Source organism: Sander lucioperca, chromosome 10, assembly GCF_008315115.2.
Source record: "Sander lucioperca isolate FBNREF2018 chromosome 10, SLUC_FBN_1.2, whole genome shotgun sequence".
NCBI lineage: Eukaryota > Metazoa > Chordata > Actinopteri > Perciformes > Percidae > Sander > Sander lucioperca.
The window spans coordinates 33769298-33788891 of record NC_050182.1 but is presented as its reverse complement, the minus strand read 5'-3'; the positions used below and the strand labels follow the sequence as shown (position 1 = coordinate 33788891).

At 38.5% G+C, this 19594-nt stretch overlaps 1 protein-coding gene across 2 annotated transcripts; it reads left to right on the top strand.

Annotated features, from left to right (window-relative positions):
- The first annotated feature begins 7779 nt into the window (after window positions 1–7779).
- cmc1 (C-x(9)-C motif containing 1) lies at window positions 7780–18548 on the top strand. Of its 2 annotated transcripts, none has more exons than XM_031278353.2 (4): window positions 7780–7905; window positions 8331–8423; window positions 17410–17500; window positions 17729–18548. In XM_031278353.2, the coding sequence occupies exons 1-4, from the start codon at window positions 7887–7889 to the stop codon at window positions 17847–17849; spliced, it is 324 nt and encodes a 107-aa protein (XP_031134213.1). In that variant the 5' UTR covers window positions 7780–7886; the 3' UTR covers window positions 17850–18548. The 2 variants fall into 2 exon arrangements, with proteins under 2 accessions (XP_031134213.1, XP_035862430.1); XM_036006537.1 differs by having other exon boundaries at window positions 7815–7905; window positions 8334–8423.
- Window positions 18549–19594: the final 1046 nt, after the last annotated feature.

Below are 19594 nucleotides of genomic sequence, written 5' to 3'. Positions count from 1 at the left end.
AAAAAATAGCCTATTCATATTCTGAGGGTGGCATAGAGGCTGAGCAAATTAGGTTAGAGGAGGTATATTTAATATGTGTGTGTCCTCTAAGATTGGGATTGGAAAACATCCAATGTGAATATTGAGTTTGTCCTATTCTTTATTTAATTCATTTAGCTTTTATCAACTTTAACTATAAAAAGTTTTAGATAACTCAACAGTCAAGATCTACTGTTTACATATTTGCAAATGCTCTGTACATTGATCTGTGCTAATAAAAAAAAAATGAGAGAGCTGATAAAACATTCAATTAGAAATTTGCTGAATATCAACTCGGAGCCGGATCTTCTAGAACCTAACCCTCGTGTCCATTGGTGTGAACACGTGCACATTGAAATTCTAACATATTTCTGGTTTGTGCAACACCTTGCACATTGTGTGTGTGAGTGCTGTGTGTATTAGTGTATTTTAAGGTGTGAAGGGACTGATGACAAGATGAACACTGCCGGCCAAGCTTTACCTCTCCCAAAGCTTCACCACACACGACTCTCCCTGTGAGAGTGTGAAAACATTAACAGAGCCATTTACAGCCCGAGATGACACCGCCGCACAGGTCAGCAGGTCACACACACACACACACACACACACACACACACACACACACACAGGCACACACACACACACACACACACACACACACACACAGATCGCTGTCGGCCCAACAGACAGACAGCAACATCTCTCTCTAATGCTGACAGAGAGAAAAGAGGAGGCAGCCCTCTTCTTACTTCTTCAGATGAAGTGAAGCAAAGAGAGAAGAATGTGTCTGCATATTGTGAGAGCAATTGCTAAAGATCTACGGGCATTGCATGCAAAAAGCAAAGATTTAGACAGCTGTATCCATAGCATGACTATACTAACGCATACTGACTGTCAGACTGATAGAGTGAAGACTCATAATTGCGTCTGGATAGTACTTTTTTATATTTAAAAGTCACATATGTGATTTTACTTGAGAAAAAACATAAGCACACTGTCAAACACACACACAGACACACACACGCTGATGCATAAAACGTCGTTACTTTTGAGATGTTATAAAAACATCTTTTTTTTTTTTTATCCATTAAAAATCTATCGATCTTGTGCTTTGCCTTCTCTACTTGATGTTTTTTCTGTCTTAATGGAAAGTCTTCCCAGCCATTTCTTCAGCCTATTCTTCATTTGGAGTAATTATAGATATTTTTTCCCCCTTTCTTTTCTCCTTTCTACCTATCTTCCTTCTCCCCTGTGTTCATTCAGAGGCGCTCTCACCACTGCATTCTTATTAGGGACATGTCTGAAAGGCTCCCGCAGCATGTGGTGTCCTCTGACCATCCACTATGGCTGCTTTTTGTTGGCATTAACAAGCCAAGCAACCAAGGATAGCTTTTCAACAGGTACAAACTTTTCCTTTTAGATAATTAACCGCATTCAGACACTCAGCGCAGTGTATAGGCAATGTGGGTACAGAAGCCCAGAGAGGATCATACGCAGAGAAAGGGAAGATAGATGGAGAAAAAAACTTGATCAAAAGACAAGATGTTCTCTTTGGTGTTGTTTAGTGCTAGTGGATTCTATACCAAACCCCTATTCAAATGGTGTGGTCTTCATTTCTGCTCTTCTTGTTGTCCTCGTCTCTGTCCTCTTCATCTTTTCATCTTGATGGACCATGTAATGAGGGAAAACTCTGGTCATTGTAGAATGGTCAAAGGTTTGCTGGCTTAATGAATGGCAGAAACACAAGAAGGGCTGAATGCTCTTCCCCGCTCCTGTTTGCCTCGCCGCAAAAAGCCCCAGGATGCCTCCTGAAGAAGGCCTGCTCCATCCATTGCCGACTCATCTCTTGTTAAAGGGGGCATAAAGCGAAGGCAGAGGGGAAAAGTAATTTTCTTCTCCTGTCTATCCATTCTCTTGGTGGGTTTCTTCCACTTTTTGCTGTGTACTTTCATAAAGCTTATAATTATCTTGGCGAGAGCCTCTCAAGTGAGAACGAATGGGGTCTTTGTAGTCTTCTCTCTTCAGCCCTCTCCTGTTTCTGGGAAGAAGGAAGTCATATTAACATTTGGTCTTTCCCTTTTACAGATGCAGTGAGAAAGCCAGATGTGTCTCTTATAAAAAAAAAACTTTTAACAACTTAATTTTACTGAATCACCACTGAGTATGTCAGAACAGGACAGGAGAATAATGCAGTAACTGGAGGCAATTATCAAACTTTAATCTCATATTTACTGTTTACTGTATACTAATTGTAGTTGAATTGTTTAATCATACCAATGAAATGTGCCATTGCTATTTTCTTACGGTATTGTTGCTCCTTTTTTTTTATGTATAGCGCCCCAGAAAAGTACAAAAACAACCACAAGCTAACCAGGCCTCACAATAGCAACATCTATACTGACCTGGCAGCAGAGATCACTGATTTAGGGTCAAACTCTCCCCCTTTATCATCTATGCAAAGCATATCTCACCCAACCCTCCCTCGATGCCTCTGACCTCCATCCCCAACTCTTCTGGCTGATTACTCCTAATGTAATTTTAATTAAAAACTGTGGTGTCAAAGGGTTTAGCCTGCCTGAGAAGCGGGTGCAGATTGTAGCACAGTGGCAGACCCCTTCACTTGCTTGAGAGGAAATGCATCCTGACATTGCTTGGGTGGTGCCAACATGACCAAAAAAAAGCAAAAGAGCAAAAAAAGAAAAGGCTTTTTGGCTCATTTGAATATCATGGTATAATCTATTCTGTAATTAGTGTTATTTCTCATATTGTTAAATTTGGGTTGTACACTTTTTACCTATAGGTGTCTGGTGATTTCATTTGCATTACACACCAGTGCCATTAAGGCTTCAAACTTGTATCAGTTGAGCTGGAGTTAGTTGTTGTCATCATAATTTTAAATTTTAAATAAAAACAATATATCCTTTTTCTTCTGAGACACATATCATGTCTGGTTAAAGAGCTGAGCTTTGTGAGAAAAGAGGAAGGCAGAGGGATTGATGGTAAGGTAAAAATGTTAAAACCTAATGCTTGCCTTTACTATCATTCTAGCAAACTCATCACAGATCACCATTACTTTTTCATCCGAATATTTACAATCTTATGTCAAATGAAATTGTACTAAAAGCCAGCAAGAAGAGAAGGTGAGGCGTCCAAGCTGTAACTCATCAAGATGCACTTAGTTGACTTTGACAATAATTACGACTGCCAAATTTCGCAAGGGTGACCTGTGGAAGGTGCCCCACAGCAGGACCCGACAGCAGAGGTCTGCCTGCAGGTTTGTAATCCCCTCACCCGAGTTGTTGGATTATCTGCTCTCCATCGACCCTGAAGAGGTTCCCCGTGGCTCAGACTTAAACACTCTCTAAAATCTCATCTCTACACCCCATCTGCCGGCCGTACGACGTCTTGGAAGTCACAGATACGGAGGAGTGGGGACTGAGGCAACACAGCTGACGTGGAAATCTCGCTGTGGCTGTGTGGAGCAGTGAAACCTTTAGTAAAAGTCTGTTTTAGGCATCATGCTCATCAAAATTACTATACGGTTTCAGTTATGACATGTTTATACTTTCCTCTGTGGTCCAAGTTAAAATCTGTCCTCGTACTTCTTGCAATAAAGGCTTTATCACCCTTTCTGCAACACATTTCCCTCCACTTTTAACAGTGCTTTTAGTGGACTCTTCATTACTGTACTAAGATTAAGAATATACAAAAATCATACATCAATAACTGGTTTCCTGGAGACTCACAAGTGCAAGAAGTGTTAGTGGCAATGACCCTTTCGTCATTTTGTCATTCTCTGACAGGGGCCTTGTTTTGTGGCCATCAGTGGACAGTTGGAGGAACTGGTGGTTGGCCCTGAGCAGTGAGGCATGTAGTAAGAGGGTTTAACTTCGCTAACCTCCTTCTGCCAGGTTCATAGGGCCCTGCTGCTTGGGTAATATTGGATCAGTGTTGGGAGCCCGTGCCCCTGCCATATAAACCAGCATGCTACCTGGGGTAGTGAGCAGTTTCCATTATAGGGCTAACTGGGCTTGATGCTTGCTTACTTGTTCTCTTCCTAAGACATAGAATGTATTCCTTTTCCATCTTGTTCAGTATTTTACTGACTATGATATTATTTTAAAGGCTCATTACGTAAGATGGAAGATGTTTGTGTGGGAGTCTAATAGGTTTGCTGAACTGGAAATCAACAAATATGGTTAAAGTGCTCATATGCTTTTTGGCTTTTTCCCTTTCCTTTATTGTGTTATATATCTTTTTTCTGCACATAATTGGTTTACAAAGTGAAACAGCCCAAAGTCCACCCCAAAGGGACTTACGATCTCCAACAGAAAACACTGTTCACAAACTGCTCCAAACAGCTCTATTGTAGTCCAGCCTTTACTTTAATGTGCGTCACTTTGTAACACACGATATAATGCTCCTAGCTGCTAGCGTGGCACACCCTCATACTCTGCTTCTGACTGGCTAGTAGTCCTTACCTAGTTACTGTGCATGTGCAACTCCCAACAAAGATGGAACAGAAGTGAGATGTCTCACTCTGTAGCTAAAACAGAGAGCTCAACACACAGGGTGAAAAGAGGAGCTGCAGCAATGTGCAGTACAGTAAAAATATGGTGTTCTCTGAAAATTAAACCATGTAAACCTATTCTGATATAACCTCTAAATACAATTATGAACCTGAAAATGAGCATAATATGAGCACTTTAAGATTACTATCTTTAAAGGCTGAACTTGCAGGATCTACTGTGTTTCATAAAATAACAATATGCAATTGCTTCAGTAATTGATTGTCTTGCAAGTCAGTAAGTTAATTAGTACAACCACCTGGTAGCTGTTTGACTATAGCATTTTGGCTCTCTTGTTCTTTATGTTTTGTTTAATAAACTAATTATGAAACCCAAAGAGGGTTCACACTTACAATTAATAAGCACCTGGTGTGGCTTTATATTTTTTTTCACCAACATTTTTTGTGTGAAAAGTGCAGTCAAACAAGAATATAAGGGAAGATAATGGTTTATTTTCTTTGAGTAAAGGCAGGTAACACTGTCAGAGAAAATCATGAGGACTCGTGGCCGGGTTAGCTCAGTTGATAGAGCGGGCGCACATATGTAGAGGTTCACTCCTTGACGCAGCTTCGACTCCAACCTGCACCCCTTCGCTGCATGTCATTCCCCTTTCATGTCTTCATCTGTCCTGTGAAAATAAAGGCCTAAAAATGCCCCAAAAAAAATCTTCAAAAAAAAAAATAATCGTGAGGACTCATTATGATAAGCATGCAGGCTGTAACGTTGAATATTATTACCATATGCCATGAAAAGGTAAACATAATATTTTGTTTCCCAATTCAGAAACCTGCAATCATTTAGTTATATTTGCTAATAAAGAATACAAACGGTTTGAACTTAGATGTAAGCACACACTGTGCATGAGAAGTGGTGAATCATTATAACCCTTCAGCTAATGTAATCATTTAGGTTGTTCATGCCACTTGGTCCAAATAACTGCTTTTATAATTATGTGTTTGCATTTTATAAGACCATTTGCATTTGTAAAGAATTGGAAAAAACAAAATATGTATCATCATCATCATCATCATCATCATCATCATCATCATCATAGAATCAGATTTTCTTTGTTACCCCAAAAAGTGGATGATGCGCTATTATTTTCATTCTAACATATATCATCCTGATCATTAGACAATAATGTTAGGCCTCTGCTCTTAATTTGTTATTTTACTCATTTTTATCAAGAAAACATTAGTAATATAAATATTCTTTGTTGAGTTACTATATACTTTGTCTGAGAGATTTGTCCATATTGTGGATAGTAGAGTAAATTCTTGTGGTTTCAACTATGCCTATTTGTATGGTGGTAAGTGGATTTATTTTTAAAAGGGATATGTTACCTGCAGGATGAAACATCAAATAAAGCTCATGTTTTGTCAAGTATTCAAGATATAATAAAATATATATATATATTTTCATATTGGTTCGGTGATTGTGCAATCATTCGCTTCGTGCTCCACTTGGCCCTGTTGTGGAAACTTGGCTAGTGCTGCAGTTTGGAAAGATTTGCTGATATTAAAATCTGCAGATGCCCACCTGGTGTCAGGAGGGATTGGAAACAGAAGAGTGTGCTGTCTGGGAGGTGTTTGGTTGGGCTTGGAGGTGTGTGGGTCCATCTGCTGTATGTGTCTAAGTCTGGGGTAAACAAAACAAAAACTTGTGCAGTGTATACAGGTGATGGCCTGTGGTATCTGCTTGTTAAAGTAGTCTTTTTTCTTCTTGTAGAAATCATTGTTTTTTTTCTTTGTGGCCTTTGATTTGAAGATGAAAAGAATGTGCTCCTCCACAGAGGTGGAAGTAACAGCTTTAGCGTTGTAAGGTCAGAGAGACGTGAGAACTTCAGGCAGACAAGCAAGAGATTCACTATATCCCCTCTGCTGTTGCCGTGTGTGTGGGTGAGTGTGAGTTGTGAAGGCGCACTGGGTGTGTATGTGTGGTTTGGATGTGGAGGTGGGTAGCTTACGCCTGCTTCTTACTGTAGTCTATAGCCTATAACACTATGTGTGAAGCTTGTTTATTGCTTCAAGGTGTTTGTGTGTCTGTGTCTGTGAGTGTGTACCTGTCGCTTTGACTGAACAGGTGGGGGCTCCTTGCATGGGATCTAGACAGCCAGTCCGCCACACAACTGACTGTGGTCAGACTTACTGTGCTCAACATGCAGTCTGAGGCAGGCTCAGAAACATTGTGGTTGGATGTCGATGTACTTTCAGCGGAGTATTTTTCATCATTCTTATTGCTTTATTTCACTCAAGCCAGTTTGTCCAAATAACTTTCTTTTTATTATGTAGTCTTTTCTTTTGCATGTGAAAGAACAAAGAACAAATAATATTTTATCATAGCATCCAGTCATTAAATGAGGCAAAAGTAAAGCCATAATAATTCAGCCATACTTTGGAATACTGTTTAATTTGTCAGTGATGCTACAGATATCATAACTGACAGTTTTACAGCTTCTGCCCATTGATCACATGTGACATTTGCAAGGGATTTATACCATTATTTCATAACAATCAATTAAAATGTAAGTCAAAGTTCTGGAATAATGGTAACGGAAACATGTCTTCACTACGATATACACATAGGCCACCATCATATTTAACAAATAGGCTACACTATTTAACTTTTTTTCACATAAAGACCTCACTATGATGCTTAGCAACGACATTACTCACAAATTAGAAAACCTTGTGTTAATGTGTTACTAGCATGCCCACCCCCTGTACTGTAAAATGTTGTCCAAGGAAATAGCAGGTTTGTTTTTCTGGAGCAAATTATTTCATTTTATGAGGAGTTGTGATTGGGTTTAGCTGTCAAATTACACCTAATTTTAGTGCAATTACAATGAAAACCTTGAATGTATTATAATAATAATAATAATAATAATAATAATAATAATAATAGTTATTATTACTATTATTAAAAATATTACTATTGTTATGCTTAACCACAATAATGGATAAGCATTCATTTTATGGGTCTCTTATGAATGTAAATGTAAACGGCAAAAGCATCAGGAACTTCAACAGAAATGACCATAGATCTAAATCAACACCTCTCTGATATTAAATATATGTTGAATAAGTTTCCAAATACAGCAGGGCTGCCGGACTGTAAACCATGGATGTATTAGCTGAAATCTACCGGTAAATCCATAGACTGTTAATGGTAAATCCCATAAGACCGTGTGTGACTCTGGGATTTGTAGTTTCTTACGCTGCCTAACTGCGTCAGCGGAAGTATTTTGAGTGTGTAAGTGAGCTACTGTAGGTCACATTTGTTTTGAGAAACATTACCACAATGGAGGCAGCTAACACAGGTATTAAACATTTCTGCTCTCTTAAATGCATGGCGTACCTATTATGACATAACGTTACCTAGCTAAGTATCCAAGTTACGTCGCTCTTTATACAGCTTTATACAGCCCCGAGCATTCAGGAAAGACTAATGTTACTCAATGTTATGTGGACTCGTGTGGCTAACGTTAGCTAGCATAAGTAAACTAAAATGGCAAATGATAATTATTCTTCATGTCTTTCCACTAGGCACTAAGTTATATGTACACTGTCTAAAATTGACTTTATAGCAGTGAACGCTGTTTCGTCGTCTGCATGAATGTAATAAACAGTGATGGTGTTGCCCCAGAATGCATAGATACAATATCTGATGATGACGACGCTGACCTCGATGGTTCTGATGGTTTACCTGTGTATCTGTCTTTTCCTTTTCGCCCTGCTCTCTCAGAGGAGATCCACCTGAGGCATGTGGAGAAAGATGTCCTTATCCCCAAAATGATGAGGGAGAAAGCCAAGGAGCGCTGTGCTCAGAAAGTTGAAGGTGTGTGTATCGCTGTGCAACTGTTAGAACCCTACCCAAAAGTCCAACTTAATAAGTAAAACTTAGGACCACAGCCATTCTTGTGTTGTGTTTGGTTTTGCTGGTTACATTTATGGTTTTGCTGGTTACATTTACACTACACATACAAATTAATTTACTTATACAATTTTCTAATTGGACTAAAATTGTTTTGTCTTTATTCAGGGACGTCACTAGGATTGAAAGACAGGGGGGGCTTAGCCCCCAGGCTATGCAAAACTTTCCCTTGCAAAATCTTACTTAACAACGTTACTCGAATGTTAGCTTTTAGATACATCAAAGCTGCATGGGGGGGGGGAGGGGGGGACGACTTACTTAGGCCAGACTGTGCTCCTGCTGAGTTCTTCTGTAGGCTATGACTTAAATGCTATCCATCTGCTCGTATAAATGTGTGATAAAGTAATACTATACCTAATTCCTCTCTCTATTATATAAGTTGCAGGTCAAAATAAGACTATTTAATTAGCTACAGTTACTACAGTTACTGCACGGTAGAGTGGTTGAATCAGTGTCATGTCAACATCCAAAATGTCATGTCCAGCACAAATCAGTAAAACAGACAGAGGTCAGTGTACCATGACAAATAGCAGTACTATACTGCCATGCAACGCGAAAAAACCGTAACTCAATTTTGGTCGAAAATTAGTTATTGTCATTTTTGGAACATTAAAGATCTGCTTTATCATGTGGACAAATATCTTGAGTCAATTTTATTGTTTTGGGGAGAAAATTGTGCGTTGTCTTTGCCGTAACTTCAAAAGCTGTAGAGAAGCCAAGGCAGAATACCGAACAGAATACATCAGTTACGGTTCTTTGTCTTTGTTTCATGGCGCTTCAGAATGCTCAAATTGAGTTAAGGTACTCTGTAAATGCGATGCCCGCGCTGCACACACACACACACACACACACACACACACACACACACACACACACACACACACACACACACACACACACACACACACACACACACACACACACACACACGGTTTGTTTTTATTTTCACCTGATGAATTCCCCCTAAAGTAAAAAGACACACTTCACAACTCAGTTGATGTTGTGTAACTCCTAATATTATCAAGTATGGACCTCTGAGGATATGAAAGCTAAAACACTACACACACACACACACACACACACACACACACACACACACACACACACACACACACAGCAGAGGACGATGCTGACACACAGCACATGTACCTGACTGGGAAAGATACCGCTACGCTCGTTACTGTAAGTAGGCTACAATAAAACCTAAAAGTAAATACGTATTAATACCCACTCACCTGTCTACAGGCATACACATGTAAGAAGTGATCTATTTCAATCTCTGTCTGGATCTCGTCCACCGCGCTGTTTACACAAACACAGCTCTCCTCTACTCTAAATAGCGAATTTTGACAAACAAGCTAAAGCAAAAGCTGTCGGTTTGTAGTCTAACTGTTTATCTTAGTTTGCCACAAATCTTGAAATTTGGACAAATTCTTGTGAACTTAACTGCTGGCTAAACTAACCATCCTCTCTGCACAGCATCTATGGATGTATTATAAGACCAAAACAAACCAACGTGGCTACTTAATATGCACGTGAATGACGGCATCTTTATGTTCACGTCTTCATTCTTGCAATGAGTCTAAATTAGTGCCTCATATCCAAACAGAAGAACATGTTTCATATGCATTAAAACATCAAAACACTCTCATGCTTAATTCTGACGTCTGTCAGAGAGAGCGTGTGAATCAATCATGTGACTGCCTGTGTGGTACTAGTATGAATATGAAATACAGAAAAAATGTATTGATATATCATTTTCATATGATGTTGATAAATGTGAAGCCATTTTTATCATAGTGAGTCCAATAGGATTAATATTGCTTACATTTTAAGTAAAAGTTATCATTGTTACCATAACATTGTGCTATAAAATAGAAGTTAAGGTCTTTTGCCTTGGTATGACCGATTGTCATTTTGTGGGCAATGCTAAGGCAGAATACAGTAACTTCCTTAAAAGGGTCAAAGGTCAAATTTGAGTTCAAAATTTTTTTGTCGATAGATTAATACAGGTATACGCTACAAAATGTGAAAATATATATATATATATATATATATATATATATATATATATATATATATTATACCTATAACTCAATTGTCAGGACGTTAAGATAACTTCAAAGTCATTTTTCTCAGTTGAGTTGAGGTCTTTGGCCTATAGAGAAAATATAAAATAATAAACAACCATTGTTGCATACTTTATCATATAAGCTGGAATTCGAAGCTAAATTTAATAACCTGATGGCGGAGGAATAAAAGTTTAGACGATTACTATATGTATGTATGTATGTATGCATGTATGTATGCTCATGTATAGTCTACATACTTGTTTAATTTATTACAGCAAATTAATGCAGAAAGTTAAGTTGGTCAGAATATAGCATACATAATTAATATGAAATAATGTAGTTTAGGCTATGCCTTAGTGCCTAGACCTGCCAACAAATGGAAACAGAAAGTCTATGAAAGCCATGACCAGAATAGTCATGCATTCATTCTAGTCATTGTGTTAATTATGGATGGAATTATAGTGAAAATAAATTATTTCACTTTTTGCTGGGGACCCCCTGGAACCCTCTCAAGGACCCCTGGGGGTCCCCGGACCCCACTTTGAGAACCATTGCTGTAGACCACTAACGTTACTGATCTCAATCAAGCCGCCTCCCTCAGTTCAGCTGTCCTGCCAAGCTACTCTCTCTCTCTCCTTAAATATCTTCCTGTATTCATCTGCTCAATGAATTGAAGGATATAACGGTACAATAGCATTACCAGTGACACTATGACATTTAGTTTTCCGTGACAACATTCTATGGGGACTGATATTGTTTTAAATACTATAGATATAGCATGCTATATTAATGGCAAAGAATAGAGAACTTCAGATAACTAACTGGGTAAGTTATTTATTGTATTTCACTTATTCACTCTAGCTAGCCTATTGTTTTCCATAGCCAACTACAGTATCCCTTTATCTTTACCTCAAGTAAATGTAGCTAAAGTTAAGCAAGTAAAAGTCATTAACAACAACTTACAGTTTCACTCTGTATCACTCACTGTGTGTGCGGTAGCAAGTTCAGACCAAAGATTTGCGACGAGAAGAGATTAAACCTGCAGCTACTTGCAACGCAGCGTTCTGATACGTTCTGAAAGCTGCCAGTTTACACCAATGAGACGAGACAAGACGGTGTATTGTCTTTATAGCCACTGACTCTTTGTACTTCTAACTTTCACACCTGCCTTTTTGTTGCTGGATATATTATTTGTTGTTTTTAAATATGAATTTTAATAACGTTAGTGATAGATGCTTGCTACAGTTGCATTTCAAGTGATAAATCGGCAAAAACGTTTTATTTCTCTGATTCACTGCTTTGGGTTAATGTCGATCGGCGCTCTCTCTCTACATGCTCTCTTTATGCTGGAAATATCTTTATGTAAAGGGAAACATAGATTACAATCCAAATATAAAAACATAATGGAAAATATTGCAGTAGCGCTCAGGTATTCTGTATTGCTTTCAACTATTTATTCTCCTTTGGATCGACTTTTCTAATTATATCGGAGTCAGCGCACATGTAGCCTAGGCATCATTTACTCCTCCCTCCTCTTTTGCATCTTTTGTTGGGGAAGAAACTTCCTTAAATGTGCATATGACAATTATTCAAAATACAGCATACTGGCACATTATCTGCAGTAGTAAAGGTCACAAAGCACTATCTTTTACCTTGTCTTTCTAACCCTTCTTTAAAGGTCCAGTGTGTAACGTGTTTAGTTGTTCATTATCAAAATTTGTTATTTGTAATTTGTCCTTTTTCATGAATATTTACCACCACCATCAATTCCAAGTATTCCTTTTGGCTTGACATTTTACATTTGCCATTCCATGAACTGGGGTAGACGCTCCATATTCATGCGCCATCTTGAAATACGTTAGCCGGTAAGGGACATACAGGACATACTGCTCAGCCTTTCGCGTTTTCGCTGTCACATGATAAACTCACAGGTGCCGCTAATGCTGCTAATGGGTATCGTCGCTTCCCGGCCTCGGCAAGTTTGAAGAAGGAAACGTGGAGGACCACACATATTCAAAATCCAAATTTCAGGAACAGGAGTCTTCGTCTTCACCAAGAAAAAGAAAATGGATATTGAAAAGAGCAAGAGACCGGCGTCATCATAAAAAAACAGTGAACGTTGGAGCTGCCTTCCAAAGATGGAAAAACCTGATGAAGGAAAAGGGAATTGAAAGAGACGCCGAACGGCTACCGTAGCTGTAATACGTACTTTGAACTGCGTGGCGCGAGAGAGTTGATTGCGATATATGATCTCAGCGCTAGATGGGAGAAATTCCCACACATCGGACCTTTAACTCAATTGACCCCCTAAATAGATGCATGCATATTGGTTTGGAAATCAGTTATACAATTTATAATCCAAGTTTATCAAATCCCTCTGTGTATTTGCTATATTTACAGTTTTTTACGATCGCTATGACAATTTTTTTCAATACTTTTTAACAACTTTCCTAAACTCTTAACCATCCAACACACCTACAACACACAATTGGCAAAACAGTTCATTTCATGCTCAGAATCACACATTGAAAACTAAACTCCAACACTAATTTTCAAAATACAATAATACACTAATACAATACACTCTGTCTACCAAACATGTATGCAAACATGTCTCAAAATCAAATAATTCTTCCAAAACACTAACACATGTTCTCTCCCAACAGGAACATTTAGTCAATCCCTGCACGATGTCATACAAAACACTAACATCACATGGAATTACAGAAACTACATTATTTTATATGTCAGGTCTGCCCTTATACAATAGACAGTAGTGATTGTATTGATCATAGATTGTGTTTTGCACTGCAGTTTCTCTTGAAGCCTCTCTACATTGTTGTTTTGTTGGGTTTAGTAAATGCATGCATATTTTTTTTTTAAGATTATTTTTTGGGCTTTTCCGCCTTTATTTGACAGGACAGTTAGTTGAGAGAGGGGGAAGACATGCAGGAAATCGTCACAAGTTTCTTTTGCTGCAGAGATTCAATACAAAAAATGAATGACCCATCTCAGAGTAGCTTTATAGAATGTACAGTTTATGAAAAAAAGGAGACAGAGACAGAATTGTCCTGGTACTCCTCTTCCTCTCCCTCGTGAAGGCATTTTTCTTATTTTCTGTGTTCATCTAGAGTATATTGTTCAAATAGGTCCTCTTTTACTGTACTACCATATGGTCATGAGGTTGAAAGAACCTCAACACCTGAGTGTGTTTCCTAGAAGGGAATCAGCTGTGATTGATCTATTTGCATAACTTCAATCAGCTGTTTCTCAATAAATGCATGCATAAAATGCAGGGGATATATTTGTGTTTCAATTTACAATATGATCAGCTGTTCACTTTGACTTTAGCCTATACGTTAGGTTGAGAACACAATGTTATGTGTTCTGACATACAGTGTGAAAGCATTTGTAAATTTGGCAGTAAAGATCCATTGTTTTGGTCTTGGTTGAGCTTGTGTGTAAAAGAAGTTCAAGCATTTTAAATTTGTGTTAACTGTATGCATTTTGTGTCAAAGCAGCAAGAAATGTGTTAATTGTATAGCCTACACAGACGGGTGTTGTGCTAACTGTGTTAAGAGTTTAGGAAAGTTGTTAAAAGTATTGAAAAAAGTGTCATAGCGATCGTAAAAAACTGTAATACACCCCTGCAAACTGAAAGTCTTTGTATTTAAGAAAAGGTCAAAAATAAACCTTCATACTATACTACTTGTTCATTTAAAGTTAGAAATTTGGACTACTACATGCCTCATGCACAGTCATGGAAGTATGGCAGGATAATTCATTTAGTCCCCCATTGTGATCATTTTAGATGATTATTTTAACTAGGGCTGGGCGATTAAAGAGAAAATCAAATATCACGATATTTTTGACCAAAAACCTCTATCGATACCGCAACGATAATGTAGTGTTGACTGTTGTTGCTTCCACAAAATATTTACACAATGAGATTTTTGATAAATAATCATCAGTAATGTGGATATAATGTCTAAGTGGGTAAAGGCAAATAATAGAACAGTTACAACAGTCTGGTAAGTTCAGAAAATGACATCACTTTACTGTAACGCAGCCTTTAAAACCAGGAAAAGACAACACTTATGTCATATTACGATATCCAAAATCTAAGACGATATCTAGTCTCATATCACGATATCGATATAATATCGATATATTGCCCAGCTCTAATTTTAACTAATAATATTCAGTTCTCATGACAGTTAAGCATCACAATATGATATTGCGACCCACCAGTTTAGTTTTGTAGTGTGCATTTTAACAAATTAGAAGAAATTGTAGATTTTGGAAGGCTGTAAAACAAAGAAATCCCTAGAAATTTAGACAGTGTTGGAGAACCCCACTTTATTTTTTTTAGATAATATGAACATACAGTTCATTAATGTTCCTTATTTATGGTTTAACTTCTTCCTCAAAATTTGGCTTAAAGTCTGCTTATAATAGCCTGCTCATCACACTTTTTGTCTGAGTATGTGTGACTCCACAACTATATTTAATACATAGGCAATCTAACAGACAATATGACTCCAGGCCATGATGTATGTTGTGTTATTTTAATTACAGCCACAAAAGCCTCACTCTCACACTAAAGATGGATTATTCATTAAGGCATTTAACGTTACAATTCTTTTTCAAATGGTAACTTCATAGTATTGGAATTATTTTGACACCTGTAGATCATAATCTGCAACACTACACGTGTTGGTTTGGAGGTTATTTAATATGTTCCTTCTATAGAATTTCTAAATTAGTTTTTCCTGTCCCTTTTTAATCTTTTGACTCTATTTGGCTAAACTGTTTCCCACCACCATGAACGCCCACCCATTGAGGAGCAGGCCAATTTGGCATAACACCAGTTGCTACTTCATCTGCATGGAAATGCTGGCTGCAGCTGTGCTCACATATGCCCTGTCTGCAGCAGCAGCAGCAGCACATCAGCCGGATAATGACTAGGTGATGTGGTTTTGTGAAATCTGATGACAGCCTGTATGAGCCAGTGTGTACTGCTCACGCACATGTAGCCTAAGGTGATGGGGCAGACCGTGTGTGGGTAGTGGAAACCCCCCTCACATTACTAGCTTCTCGTCCTACTCATTTTCACACCTCCATGTCCGCCCTCTATCATGTCATTCTTTATGTTTGTGACTGCACTGGGCTCCTGCATGTGTCTATGATTGTGTTTTACAACGGAAAGTCAAAAAACAAACAAATCTAGTAGTAGTGTTTTCTTGTGTGATCTGTCTCCACACGCCTCTAACACCCCACAGTTGTATATTGTAGGCTTTGTTGTTGAACCTGACAAGTACTACTGACCTGTACGCAACATCTTTGTAGTTTTATTTGACCTGACGGGATTTTTCCTATTGCATTGATGCTTCATGTCAGTACTTTCGCATGTCTTTTAGAATCAACCATTTAAACAACCCACATACTTAATGAGCAACCACTTCTGACATTGACATTGGCTACTGTTATATTTTTGCTTTGATTTGCAGAAAGCTACTCGGATGTAAATTTAATTAATTCAGCCTGTGTCTGGATCCCCACACTCAAAACATGAAATAAAAAAAATTGTAAAAAAAACAAGTCATTTTTCCCCAACTACTACTACATACTTTTTCACAGTTACGGTTTCATTATTAATTCATTTCATTATTCAGAAATACATAAATCTTGCTCAAATCCTGACATTTATGTTCTGTTTCAAGTAATTATGTGTTAGAGGTTCACACTTTTTATCTTCCTCTAAAGGTCCAAGTCTCCCTAAACGTTGATGCCCCTAGCTTCTGCTTTCTACTAACTGTCAAACTACACTTCTGCATCTTTAAAAATGGCAAACAAGACAGCCTAAAGTAAAGGCGGCATCACACTTTTCTTTAGAAGGGCCTTTTCTGACATAAAGCCTGTCTCATAGATTTGCCTTTGGTGCAGCTGCGATCAGAAAGGCAACCCTCTGCAGCTTCTATTAGTACCATGGGACAGGGATGAGGCGTTTGCTGATTAGATTAGTCGCACTGTTCTGCTTCTCCAAATTGGTTTTGCAGTTGGTTTTTTCACATCTGCATCCTGATGAAAGTGTCTGTGTGATAACCATACTGATGCCACTGATAAAGGTAATTACTGTATGATGTCAGTTGTTTGAAAGGGGACATGGGGGGGGCAGTCTTTTTCTAATTAAAGCCTTGAGAAAGAGCTTGCTAACAAGGTGAAGACTGTCTTCAACACATTATTTACGAGGACCTTGCACGTTTAATCTGGAATATACCAGTAGCCAGGGCACAATGTCACTGATGCAGCCTCGTGGAACGGCGTCTGAAAAGACCTGTAGTGCTGCCTTTGTTTTGTTTTTTCACAATATACATTTTCATATTTGATTTTTTTTGATTTTTTTTTTAACAATTTGAATATATTTTCAAATTAAGAATATTCGTTGACAGCCCTAGCAGGTGCTGGCCTGACTAAAGAGCCAATGTGGAAACTAGGCGACCACAGCTATGTTCATTCCTTGTGTGAACAAGGAAACATTGGTTTCAGTTTGATAAGAGGCCAGAGAGACCAGGTTCCTTCTTGTGGTGGAGTGCGAAGATGAGGCCCATCTTGGTCTACTTGTGGCTACTTGTCTTCTTTTCTGGGCTTTTACTCGAGAATCAAATAGTATAAGGTAAAACGTAGGATGTTAATATATTTAAAGCAAGTTCTATTCATACATTTATGTTTGAGGCTACTGTACATGTTGAACCTGTTCCTCTTTTCCTGCTAATTTCACCCTCTCTCTAACACCTTCCTTCTCTACCTCCCTCCAGCCTTCAACCACTGCTGTAAAGAGACTGGTTTCTTAATGGTGTTTAAGTGTCGAGAGGAGAACGCAGCACTGAAGGAATGTCTGACAATACAGTGAGTCTTTTGCAATTTCCTCTGCAACACTCAGCACTCGCACAATAAGCTGTGGTATCGCACCAACATCTTCTGCATGGGCTTACCCACTGTCAGCCACCCTCGCACTCTCAACTGTTGTCTGTCAAGTGTCAGTCGCCTCAAAACCATATAATCACCATACAAGTGAGTCATACAGGGCTACATTAATTCTGTAAAATAAATACTGTACCTTCTGTCTTCCGCCAGCTACAAGGACCCTGCGTTCTTCGAGCTGTGTAAGCAGGAGTACATCCAAGAGAAGCTGGAGTTTGAGAGGACAGGGGTCCCAACAAAGAACAGGAAACAAAAAGTCCCAACTAGCATGTAATGAATGACACGACAATCCAAAACAACTTCCCTCTTTTTGGAGGCAAAGGTGCAGAGTGTGAGCCAGAACCAGCACCAAGCCCTACAAACCCAGAATACATGGTCATCTGGCAGGGCTTATAACTTTTAAAGGCACAAGCCTGTGTATTTAATTTAAATATGTGGAGTGACTAAAATGATTTGGTGTGCAAGAGTGGAATATAATAAAAACAACTGCTATTTTTTTGTTCTGTATATTTGCAAAATGTTCTCCATCAGATGGCCAACATGATCTTATTAATAGCATTTGCATTACATTTACCAATGAGCTTATTGATTGATAGAATGTGTAGCTCTGATCATACAGTCACCTCCTGTACCTAAACCCAGAAGATCTTCTTTAGAGTGCAGAGCTTTAGCTTCAGATGTGTACAGTCAAATTGAGGGATGTTTAATATCTGCTGAACACTTTGTTGTGTCTGTGTGTCTGTTGTAATGAAGAGTCCTGTTTGTTGCCTTTGCTTGGACCAACAGCTTGGTGCAGAAGAAAGTAGAAGGCCTCCTTTGTTAACAAAAAATAATTTCCAAAAGACTTAGAAATTTAAAAGACATTCATACACTCTATGTGCGAAACCTCTGACTAAGCAATGAACCATGTGTGGTAATGTGACATATGCAATGAATTATGACATTGTAAATAAAAATATTCAGTAGCAGTAAAGTGTTTAAGTGGTAAATGAGACCAAACATGAAATGTTCATGAATGCATTTTGTTCCAGATAAACCTTTAACATCCTCTGTTTTATTCGATCAAACATAAATGATATGTATATCATAGAGCAGTGGTTCCCAACCTTTTTTCCTTGGCGCCCCCCCTACTTATGTCTAAGAAAAGCTGAGCTCCCCTCCGAAACCGAAGTTGAGGTAACTGATACAGAGGAGTTATCAGCACTTTTACGTTTCTCTGCCATGTTTCATTCATAAAATAGTGATGCCGTGGCGGCAGGACAAACGAGGATGATAGCAGCTAGCAGCTGACCTGCTGACAGCAAGGGTCACAGGTTAAGAGGTCCCGGAGGTTTGGCCTACTAAGTAGCCTGCCTACAATTTTAAGCGAGAACAAAAATATATAGTTTTTATACAGACTTTTGTATACATTATATATTCTAGTGTATTATCATAATTTGTTTAACGTGCAAATATTTTTTTTTTTACCTCAACCTCAAACCAGATAAAGACTTGCGCACCCCCTCTGATCTTTGCCGCCCCCCTGAGGGGTCCCCAGGTTGGGAACCACTGTCATAGAGGTTTGGACATTCTTTGCACAGTTGAAAAATTCAATTTCAATTCAGTGCACTTTCAAAGGTAGCTGGTAATTTTGATTGCTCTCTTATTGGCATTAATTGGTACAGCTCTGGTTAAAAGTAGTGGTAACACTTTACTTGAAGGTATCTACTTAAGAGTGACATGACACTGTCATGAACACGTGAACCCTAACCCTAACCCTAACTTTGACCCTAACTTGTCATGACAAAAACCGAATGACGCTTAACGACAGAAGTGTTATGTCATGAACGTGTATGACTTGTTTATGTTTATGACCCGTTCATGACAGTGTCATGTCACTCTTATGTAGATACCTTCAAGTAAAGCGTAACCAAAGTAGTTTTGATATTGACAGTGAGCCGAGCATGAGGCTGACAGTCAGACCACACTAACAGAACAGTCTGGAGCTAAATTAACGTCTTAAACAGATTACGTTATCGG

Coding starts and splice junctions, on each gene's coding strand:
- cmc1 (XM_031278353.2), top strand. Junction 8,424..17,409: donor CTGTGCTCAGAAAGTTGAAG/GTGTGTGTATCG, acceptor ACCTCCCTCCAG/CCTTCAACCACTGCTGTAAA. Junction 17,501..17,728: donor AAGGAATGTCTGACAATACA/GTGAGTCTTTTG, acceptor GTCTTCCGCCAG/CTACAAGGACCCTGCGTTCT.